Source organism: Tiliqua scincoides, chromosome 7 (assembly GCF_035046505.1).
Source record: "Tiliqua scincoides isolate rTilSci1 chromosome 7, rTilSci1.hap2, whole genome shotgun sequence".
In the NCBI taxonomy this organism is placed as follows: domain Eukaryota; kingdom Metazoa; phylum Chordata; class Lepidosauria; order Squamata; family Scincidae; genus Tiliqua; species Tiliqua scincoides.
The window spans coordinates 63,947,027-63,958,377 of NC_089827.1; the positions used below are offsets into that span (position 1 = coordinate 63,947,027).

Here is an 11,351-nt window from a genome sequence, read left to right on the forward strand (position 1 = left end):
CTGGCACCCGTCATTGCAACTGGATCCATCCCTCCCCCCACCTCCCTTTCCTCCCCACCCAGTTTTGCCCACTGCATCCCATAGCTGGGGGGGGGAGTTGCATAGATCTCATTTCAGTAATGGAAAAATCATCTGGGTAAGGGAACAATTGTTCCCTTACACAGGGTAAGCATCTGTGGCATGGAGGGATCCACTCAAACCTCCAATAGTTAAACAGCAGGTGTACATTGATCCATACTACAGGACAGGAATGGGATAGGATATTGGTGGCATCAGCACCTCCAATCCTACATTCCTCCTGGGCACAATCCACCCAACCCCACCCTCAACACCACCCTCCCCAGCCTTGTTTCACTATCTCTCCACCCCATTCCACCCTCTCCCCAACCCTTCCTGCCTCTCCTGCTGACATACTTGCTCCAGCAAGCAGCAGGAGTTGACATGGGAAGGTGTGGGCCTTCTTTCCAGCATTCCCAGAAGCAAGCTAAGTAGTGCACTACTGGACCACTTTTTACAACTGCTGCTGACTGATTTACAGCAATCAGCACCAGTGGGCAGTGCGCCTAAGATTGGCAAACAGTTTCTTATAGTCTCCTTCCTCTTATGTACTGCACATAGCAGCAATGGGGTTCCAGGGGTGTCAGTAGATAGACTTACTGAGAGGCTTTATTATAATAGTCCTTACCATTTCAGCTGAATTCTTAAGATTATAATTATTTAAACGGACTTTTCGATTACTTCCTTCTGCTATACATCCAAAAATGCAGTACCATGACACCTTTAAAAAAAGTATATAGATATAGATATATGAATCTAATACAATCTTTAAAGATGCAGTCCAAATAATATTTACTCTTCCCTTACTGGCTGTACAGTACCAGATTTGTTCCTGGAAATGGTCCTTTGTAGCAGTGCAATGCTACTTGGGAAGCACCCAAGGCTTAGGGCCTTGTTGCTTGAGGGAGTGCAAAGAGCACTGAAGGAAGTTGAGACTGGGGCTGATGTAGCAAGGAATCAGAGCAATGAAAGAGATGCCAGGCATGGATTCAAATGGTAGATGCAGGGGGAGAGCTGGAACTGAAGAAGAAGCTTCCACTTAGCCCCCAACAGGCCCTTTTTATTGAGTCTCACATGAAGCAATACTGATAAAACTTCTGGTTACAACTAGCTGGGACTGACTGACTCTAGCTAACCGCAATACACATTCCTAGATATGAACACTTCTTCATAACATCTTCAAGGCTAGCTCATCTTGTTTACTTGCACTGGGCTTCAGCCTTTGTAACTGGCCCACTCCGGTTTGTCTGAGTGGGGGGGGGGGGCAGGTTTGCCTGCCTGCTGGTTGCCATGTTACTAAAGCCAAGGCGTGCTTCTACACTAATTACTACAGTCCTTACAGTGAAAATCCGGATAAGTACAGTTATTATATTAAATTTCAGTGGGAAAAGTTCTAACTCATTCCAAATTCATTCAAAAATCACACTAAATGGTTACTACCATAGAGAAAATGTTGTATGGCGTGATAAAATAGAACAAATAACACTAAACAATAAAGCAAAGATGTTAGCCATAGGAGGAAGAGTGAGAAAGAGGAGACTGTGGTAGTAGTGGTGAAGTAGACTGTTGAATACTATTAACTGATGAGGGAGAATCAGGAGAATCAATATCATCTGAATCCATTTCTTCTTGTCAAGTTTTATTTTTTGGGTAGACAAACATATTCAGATGTGATTGGCAAGTCTTCTTGTATGGTAGCAGTTTTTTATCAGCTTGAAAAAATCAACAATGCTTCACTGTTTTGTCTGTTTTTTCTTTCTTCATATAGATTTTTATATCTTTGATACCTTTGTTAGCGACATTTTTGCATTGAAACCTCTTTCCATATTTGTCTTGTTTTCCTCAATAACACAAGCCTACAAAATTGAGGGTCAGAAAAGTTTTTTCCAAACTTTATGGTTGTTTGATATGAATTTGGGGTGCTGATTCCAAAAATGACATCCGTTTTGCCCTATCACGTCTAGTTTTGGAGATATAGTATAGCCTCATTAGAGAATGGTTCAAGCAGCTTCCTCATGACGAAGTTGCTTGAACCATTCACTAAAGAGGCTATGCCGTGTCTCCAAAACTAGATGTGATAGGGCAAAATGGATGCCATTTTTGGAATCAGCACCCCAAATATACCCAGGAATTGGTGTAGCGTTTTAAAGGAAGCAAAATGTGCACTGGCCTGTGTAAGTTGCAACATTGCATCATGATGTTGGAAAACCATCCTCAGTATTCTTTGGTTTGTTGTTATCAGAGTCTGATCTCTCTACTTGTATGCTTTCGTCCAGCCCAATCCTATCCTCCCTGGCGCCCAGGGAGGCAGTGGTGCCAAAATGGCTGCCACTGCATCCTATGGGCACTGGGCTAGCACCAGGAGTCTCCTTGGGGTAATGGAATGTTCGCTTCCTTTGGTCAGGTAACACCACCATTGCACCAATGAGTCTCCTCGGATCTGCGCCCGCTTCTGAGTGGGTGTGACTTGAGGAGGCCTGTGTCAGGCTGTCCAGCCAGGAAGGGAGCACAGGAGATAGCAGCAGAGCCTGCCCCATCTCTGATCCCCTCCCAGGTCCAATTCCTGACCAGCTCTGCCCTCCTCTTGCCCCGAAAAGCTGCAACAGTGTTACTTACTGCCTGGCACTCCTTCTTACTTACTGCCTGGCACTGTTCTCAGCACTGAGGTCCAGTGCCAACTGGTGCTGGCCCAGCGCCAGCACTCCCTACTATCCAGGTGCCATAAACATGCTTTATGGCACATTTGCAACACCCAGTGCCGGGGTACACTCATGCCGCCAGCACTAGAGAGCTCAGGATTGGGCTCTTCATAGTGTTGTAGTAATTCCTCATATGAAAGAAACGTATTATGTGATGCTAGAACTTCTAAAACATTTTTCATTGTCAACTTCCACAACCTGCCATCATAGCCTGATGTATAACTTCGATACAAACATATTTGAGTTCATCCTCAAATCCTTTGAAATTCTGAACATATTGTACCACCTAATGGTGAATGCCTGGCAGTTGTGAAAAAGTACTATACAGCAACAACAGTGCTTAAGCACTGTAAACACAGCGACTATATGCACAGATTCCCTTTCTGTCAATGCAAAAATGTTTACTGCTAAACCTTAAAAGTAAACATAAATGTAAAAGATTTAAGTACTAGATAAACATCTTGTAGCTTCACACTGAAAATGGAAGAAAATTATATCAAAAAAGCTGAACGAATGGCACTGGTACTCTATAATCAAATATACTTCTATTTAAACAGAATATGCATCCTAGGTATGCAATGTCACCCTCTGAGCAGAACAAATTGGTAAAATGTAGTTCTGTGTGTATGTCTGGCATACAGAAAAGCATTACCTTCTCATGCGATGCAAAAGGGGCTGGCTTAAATGTCATGGAGCAATGTGACCTGGAAAGCAGTATAGGGGGAGGTGGAACTTTGCTTTTCGCATTGCTTTCAGGTTGCTGGAAAGTGGCACACAACACTTTTTGTTGAGCTTCTGCCTTCTGAATCAAAGTAAAGGCTTCCTGGAATTTAAAGTTAAAAATGCAAGAAATATATTATTTGACTCATATATAATTCAGGAACAAATAAGAAAGTATAAACAGTGAAACTCAGAGAAAAACAGTGAAAGTATAAACAGTTCACTGATTTGTTCTCTGCCCCTTATATTTTCACTATTTGTCCAGATGAACAGTTTTTCACATGATCTATCACTGACATTCGCACTAGGAACAGCATGTGCTGTGCTACAGCTGTGGATCTGACACCATTTAACACTCCATTTCATAGTTTTCTGTGAAAGTTTTGTAAAAGAACCTAGATATGGGGGCGATCTGGTTGTGACATCTGTCACTCCATTGATTGTCAGGGTTGACTTGGCTGTAAAAGAACCACCTGCAAACAGTCTGGACAAACATCTTTACTGTCCATCTCATCTAAAACTGAAACTGCCCAATGTACTAGATTCTAAATTATTGAAAATTAAAATAAATGAAAATATATCAATTGGCTACAATCAGACATGGTTCATGAATACATTAAAGAAATCATACAAAAGTGGTTGGGGAAACAGCAACATTTATTTGAGTAGTGGGCATCAAAAGATCTAACTAAAGGTACTAAAATCACTACATGTTCTGAGTAAAATACACTGCATATAGAAGGAACACATATTAACTAGATCAGAGTTCTCAAATTGTGGGTCAGGACCCCACTAAGTGGGTTTGAGGCAATTTCAGGTGGGTCACGTAGCACCGAGCTCATCCGCCACTGAAAATACAGAGTACGGAGCTGCTGGGCAGGGCAGGGCAGGCTCCTGGAGGAAAAGAGACGTGGTGCTTTGCCCTGAATAGGTGGGAAGAAGGGATGCAGGAAAGGGAGATGGGCTATGAGGTTGAAGAAGGATCCAAATCTGCATTCTGCTTTGACTTCTGCGTTGGAATGTTTGAATTCCGAGCTATGCAAAATAACAGCATGAGCGTGCTGTGTAATGGGACCTCTGGCTGACTGCGGTTTAGGTTTGAAACCTAAAATGATGATGTCACTTCCAGCCACGATATCACTTCCAGGTTAATGACATCACTTCTGGTTGGTTCTGGCAGACTATTATTCTAAAAAGTGGGTTCCAGTTCTAAAATGTTTGAGAACCACTGATGCATGGTGAGGGAAAGTGTTTTTATTTTTAAAATGCCTTACATTTAACAAATCTGACAGGCCTGCTACTGCTATTTTTGAACCTTATAATGCCAACAATTTTTCAGTCTTCATCTTACAGAGTGCCACTTCAATCAATTATGTCAATGACAACAGTATAAACGACTGCACAACATCATGACTTCCATTAATTTGTATTACCTCAAGAAGCTGGTTTGGGGAAGCATTGGCTACTCCTACTGGAAACTTTAGAGTAGCCGTCTGCATCAAGTAGAGAGCTTTGGACAATTTATTCTTTTTAATTTTCATCATCACATCTTGTTCTGTAAAACAATTTTTTAAAGCTAAGTAATAAATCTGCATTCAAAATACGTACAGCAAAAACTTGCTTAACCAACACTTCTTCTTAAGCAACACATTTACAGCCCAATCCTACCCAGCCCGGTGCCCAGGGCTCCAGCAGCGCCGAAATGGCTATCGCTGGATCCTATGAGCGCTGGGCTAGTGCAGGCAGTCTCTTATGGGAAGTGAGCATTTGCTCCCTTTCCCCAGGTAATGTCACCATGGCACTAATGGGTCTCCTTGGCTCTATTTGAGTGGACGCAGAGTCAAGGAGGCCCGTGTTGGGCTGCCTGGCCTGGGAGGGAGGGCCCAATCCTCCTCCCCCCCCCGCCTAGTTCTACCCTTCTCCCTGCCCTCCCTCCACCCTGAAACACCTCGCTGCCAGTGACGGCAGAACTTACTACCAGCTGCTCCTGCAGGCTTCTCTTCCAGTACTGAGGCCAAGCACTGGCTGGCACAGGCCCAGCACCAGCGGCCCCTCCTCACCTGGTGCCGCAGATATGCCTTACAGCATGTTTGCGACACCCAGAGCCAGCAGTACAGGTGTGCCACCAGCGCTGGGCCCAACAGGATCGGGCCCTCAGGCTGCAAGCAGAGATGCCAGTTAACTGAGGATGCTGTGTAATGATGTGTCAGTTAACAAAATGCCCACCTACCCCCTGTCAGCCCCCTCCTTTGTTTACTGGTCACGGGTCCCTCTGAAGTGTCAGTCCACCCTTCTTCCTTCCTTAAAAGGTCCCAGCTTAGGAAGGAGGAGAGACTTCATTCCTAGAAGGTTTTTCTGAGGAAAAAAGACGAATGGAGTGGCAATACAGAGGGATCCCTGTCTGGTAAGGAACAAGGGAGGAGGAGGACTTTATGAAGTATTGTAAAAGTTTTGTTAACAAGCGTATTTGGTCAATCAGCAGTCCCCCATATGCTGGTTAACAGAGCTTTTACTATTTCCATAAGCCATTATGATAAGTGCATACTAATGCCCATTACCTGTTAAATATTTGGGCTTCTTGATGTTCTGTATTGGAGATTGAAATTTAGTATTTTTGTCACCAATCTGAGTGTCTACAAAAAAGTGAACATTGGTTTATATCACATATACTGTTTGTTTAATACAACACATAAACATCAATACAACTTCTCTGTCCCCACTGATGTGAGGACTACGCTTCTTCCATTTCACCCCATTTGACTCTTCGGAGTATATAAAATTGGGGTGTGCAATGGGGTGTAAAAATTTCATTACCCTTTTATGTCATTATGGCATTTTAAGTCACATGGCTCCACATTTCAGACAAGGCAAACATAATTGCTGTAGCCACAAGCATTGATACACTAGAGTTTCTCACAGTAAACTCATAAAATGTGGATGGGCTTAAATACCCGTGGTTCATTCCTAAAACCCTTGATTGATTTCTACGGCATATATACAAGTATTTACAGATGTTAGGTATATTGTTCACAGTTTATATGTTTGCTGTAAGATACACCAGTGTACCTATAGAAATAATATCTGCAAAAAACTTGCCAGTGTGTTACACTTTCCTTGTTCCTGAGACTTATAGTTGAAAGTTCTAAAATTCAGAGTTAATCCCTATTCTGCAGCACAGAATCATGTAGAATGTGCTTACAAAATATCTTGTGAACCAATACCTGATAACATGGTGGAGGAAATGTTTCATATAGGCAAAGAATGGGAAAGGAGGTACATAGTTTGGGGTCAATATTTTTATTACTCCTGTTGAGAACACCAGGTGCTTACTGCCTCTTAACAGTGGCAAACTAATGGAGAACAAGATCAACCGGAATGCTACTCAGCTGGAAGTTCCTGCTTCCTGTTCACATTCTCTGGTAGTCCCCTCTATTGTACAGGCTTCCTGCTTGATTGTTTGTCTATAAGCTTCATCTTATAGCAACTAGTAAAAGCAAGAAGCATTGAACCTTGGTGCTAGCAGCAAGACTAAAAACAAAGTTAAGTTAGTGGGCAAGGGGGGCTATGGGGATAGAGTTCCCCCATACCTGTGGTTTCCATATATGGGGGAGGGGGGAAGAGCCTGGAATGGTGCTGAAAACCATACGCAAAACCTGCCCACCGAGCCTCTGTTCAGCAGTCTTCAGTGTCATGGTCTTGCATCCTGGAACATGCATCCTGCATTGCCCCTGAGCACTTCCCATACTGCCCCACACAGCCATGTTTCACAATATGGAAACTGCTGCACGAAACCTTGATTTAGCACAATGTAAAGGGTCGCCCAGAAAGTAATGCACCACATTTTTTTTTCTCAGCCTACAGTAATGGTATGAATGCGAAACTTTAGATATACATTATTTGAATACTCAGGAGTGCGCACACAAATTTTTGGTTTCTTCAGACAGATAGCGTAGCTGCAGCAGTGTTTTGAAATGGCGTCTGTAAGTGATGTACGTTACAAGCAGCGTGTCGTCATTGAATTTCTCACTGCGGAGAAAGAAACTGTTGGGAACATTCACAAACATTTGTGTACAGTTTATGGAGAATCTGCAGTTGACAGAAGTACGGTTAGTCGCTGGGCACAGAAGGTGAGGCCATTAGAAGGCGGTTCGGCAGAGCTCCAAGATTTGCAGCGTTTGGGGCGGCCATCCACGGCTGTCACACCTGACAAGACGCAGCTTGCTGATGTGCTCATTCGCGAGGACCGATGCATAACGACTAGGCAGTTGGCGCTGAAGCTGTCAATCAGCAAAGGAAGTGTGGATACAATCATCCGTGCTCTTGATTACTCAAAAGTGTGTGCACGATGGGTTCCGCGCTGTCTTACGGTGGACCACAAATCTCTCAGAAAAAACATTTCTTCTGAGTTGCTGAAACGTTTTGAAGATGAGGGGGAAGCGTTCTTGTCCAGGATTGTGACAGGTGATGAAACCTGGGTTCACCATTTTGAGCCCGAAACAAAACGACAGTCGATGGAATGGCGTCATCCTCAATCTCCACAGAAGAAAAAATTCAAAGCAACTGCTTCCGCCGGTAAGGTCATGATCACTGTGTTCTGGGATTGTGAGGGCGTCATACTCATTGATGTGATGCCAAGAGGCAGCACCATTAATTCTGAAGCTTATGTGAAGACATTAACCAAACTCAAGAAGCGCTTCCAGCGACTTTGGCGCCATAACAACCCAGGTGAATGTTTGATTCAACATAACGCATGTTTTGAGGACTTCGGAACACATCACTAAACAGGGTTGGACTGTGTTACCCCATCCACCCTACAGCCCTGACCTAGCTCCCTCAGGCTTCCACTTGTTTGGGCCATTAAAGGATGCCATTCGCGGAAGACATTTTGAGGATGACGAAGAGGTGATTCGCACAGTGCAGAAATGGCTTCGTGACCAGAACAAGGAGTGGTACCAACAGGGCATACATGACCTTGTGTCTTGCTGGAGGAAGGCCATAGAACTGGATGGAGATTACGTGGAAAAATAGGGAGTGTAGAAGAAACATCATTCTTTCTTGTGTGTAAGTTTCACTGTGTTCAATAAATAATTGTTGAAGGAAAAAAATGTGGTGCATTACTTTCTGGGCAACCCTCGTAATCCAAAAGAAGCTGCAGGCTCATGCACTCCTCTCTCCTTTTCAAACTGAGAAAAGTGGAGAGTGAAAGCTCTTCCACCAGATGATACTGACTCTTCCCCCCTGCCCCACACCATGTTACAGATATCTAGTCCTTTCTCACACTTTTGGGGTAGCCCAAGGTCCAACAATGCCTACTGGTGACATAACTAGTGAACACAGCAGCTGAGACAAGCAAGTATGGAATCAGGGAACTGATGGGCACATACCAAGCCCCACTTATATACCTGATGAGCACTCCAGCAATGCAACAGCAACATATAGGAGAGCACACAATTACCAATGACAATTTTGCAACTTTAATTCTTTTGTCAAGGTCCCAAAATAATGTGGCGTTCATCACGGTTGATTCACTTACATTATAAAACAAGTGAATAATAAAAGTGAATTAAAAAAAATAAAAATATGAGTACATTATAAAACGAGTGAATCCTGGTAATAAAACAATGCATCCTGAAAAGCAGGTATATTAAATATACAAGTGATGGAAGCAGTACCTTGATTGCTATTTTGTACTGCAAAATAGCAGTACCAGCACAATCAACAGGCAGCCACTTAGAACATTGTGTATTATAGTTCAATAAATGCTATGTTTTTATAATAAAAAACTAGGATGGTTATCCTGGGTGTAATTTCATCATCAAAAATAATATTCGGTTGCAGCAATCAGTTTTATTGAGACCTACCTCGTGTCAACTCAAGTAATTTAACAGCGACTCGATGCTGAGCCTTAATAAGTTCAAGGTGCAAATCCATAAGAAAATTGTTTCCTGCTATTGATTTCTCATTAACACCATTTGCTGGAGGTCTGTTCAAATGCTGGTCATTAAGTCCAGTTGATTAAAAAAAAAATTTAAACATTTTATTTTCATTTTGACTATCTGGGTTGCTTCTAATGTTTTGGTGTTACAGGTTACCATTAAAACAAACCAGTCCCAGTATAAAGTAACAAGTGTATCATAAATACACAAGGCAGATGGAAAGAGAATAAAAACAAAAATAAATAAAACACACAGAAACGGCCCTTGCTACTTCAACAAACTTTTAAGTTATTCCTTCAAATATTTTGACTAAATATTCCTTTACAAAAGGACAAACAAATTTCAATTATTTATGAATATCTTCCTTCTCTCTCTCCCTTTCTTTTCCCTTGCCAAAATTAACATGAATCACAATTTCTCTATTATCTTGTCATAACATTTTCAAAAATTCCAACAGATTATATGGAAGATCTGTCTATCTCCTTACTATTTTTTTTCAAAAAATAAGTTCAACAAATTCAGCAAACATAAAAATAATATTGTCCTATCAACAATCTTGTATTAAATACATTTATCTCAGAGCCCAATTCTATGCATGTCTACTCAGAAGTAAGTCCCATTAGAGTCAATGGGGCTAACTCCTAGGAAAGTGTGGATAGGATTGGGCTGAGAGTCCCTTGAAATAGTTTTGGAAATAATTGTATCTGTTTAGATTAATGCTGTAAACAAGCTGCTCTGTTTTCATTGAACACAAACCCGTTAAACAGACGTAGGCTGCTATCCTATGCACACTTCCTGGGAGTAAGCCCTAATGAATACAATGAGACTTACTTCTGAGTAGATATGCATAGGATTTTGCTAATATGCAGATAATAATTATAAAAACATTCTAACTTTCCTCCACTAAAACAAGGTTATATTTGCACATACAAAGTCTGATATAATGCAAATTCATTTGCATTTGGTTAAGATTTAACACTAATGAGCTTGTTCCTGTATAGAATATACATGATAAAACCCCTGAAAAGAGAGTACACCACCTATGCCAAATTGACAAAATAGAAGTGTAACAAGGAGCAGAATGTGTGGAAAATGCACACTGAAAAGCATTGTCAATGCCATCATTTGCATATTTTCTTGGAAGAAATTCCCACTGTGTTCATTGGGGCTTTCTCTTAGAAAAGTGTGTATAGGATTTAATCCCCAACTACCCACTTTGAGGAAATACAGGTGGGACCTAGTTATACACAGGGGATCCGTTCTTGGTCCCCTCCGGCCGTGTCTACCAAAATACCGTGTCTACCTTAGATAATGAAATCTGCAGTTTTTGCCCCTTTAAGCCTCCTAGGTAGAGACCAGAGCACAGCTCTGGTCACTCCTGGAGGGCTTTCTGAAGCCTGCAGAGGCCATGCACATCCACCTCTGCAGGCTTCAGAATGGCCTTTTCAGCTGAAAAACACTACTTCTGGTTTCCCATAGAAAACCCGAAGTGACATTTTTATGCCATATAAGGCATTCTGAGGCCCAGGGAAGCCCCTTGTTACTTTCTTACTTATTAAGTGTCATTTTCAAGACTTCACCTTTTTGCAACAGTTATCAAGTACTGACGTTCCATCCGGTAAAACTGTTAATAAGCGAGCTCGGTTCATTGCACTAATTCCTCTATCCAGATACTGATAAGCAAAAAACAACTGTTCTGAAGGGCATCTCTGGAAAAAAAAAGATTCCATACATTAGATCACCACGGTCATAAAACAGAAAAGCACTTCATTTTGGTTTTAAGATTCGGTCCTAAGAATAAAAGGAATCCCTCAGTTCAATGGGGATTTACAGCAGTGACAGTTGTGCACGTCAAATTCGATCCCTCTTTCCCAGACCCGCCCTCTGCGGCTCCTCGAACTTATGCTAGCAAAGTAGCTGGCACAGGTCTGAGGAGACC

The 11,351-nt window shown here is 42.2% G+C and overlaps 1 protein-coding gene across 1 annotated transcript in view; it reads right to left on the minus strand.

Moving 5' to 3' along the window:
- The window catches only part of CFAP54 (cilia and flagella associated protein 54), a 135,129-nt gene that overhangs the window by 91,972 nt on the left and 31,806 nt on the right, over window positions 1–11,351 (minus strand). The window contains exons 17-23 of the mRNA XM_066634493.1: window positions 10,993–11,121; window positions 9,961–9,967; window positions 9,338–9,481; window positions 6,035–6,109; window positions 4,910–5,052; window positions 3,409–3,579; window positions 686–778 (exon numbers count right to left, since the gene is read on the minus strand). Coding sequence (XP_066490590.1) covers window positions 686–778; window positions 3,409–3,579; window positions 4,910–5,052; window positions 6,035–6,109; window positions 9,338–9,481; window positions 9,961–9,967; window positions 10,993–11,121 — 762 coding nt within the window. The remainder of the gene's footprint in view (window positions 1–685; window positions 779–3,408; window positions 3,580–4,909; window positions 5,053–6,034; window positions 6,110–9,337; window positions 9,482–9,960; window positions 9,968–10,992; window positions 11,122–11,351) is intronic.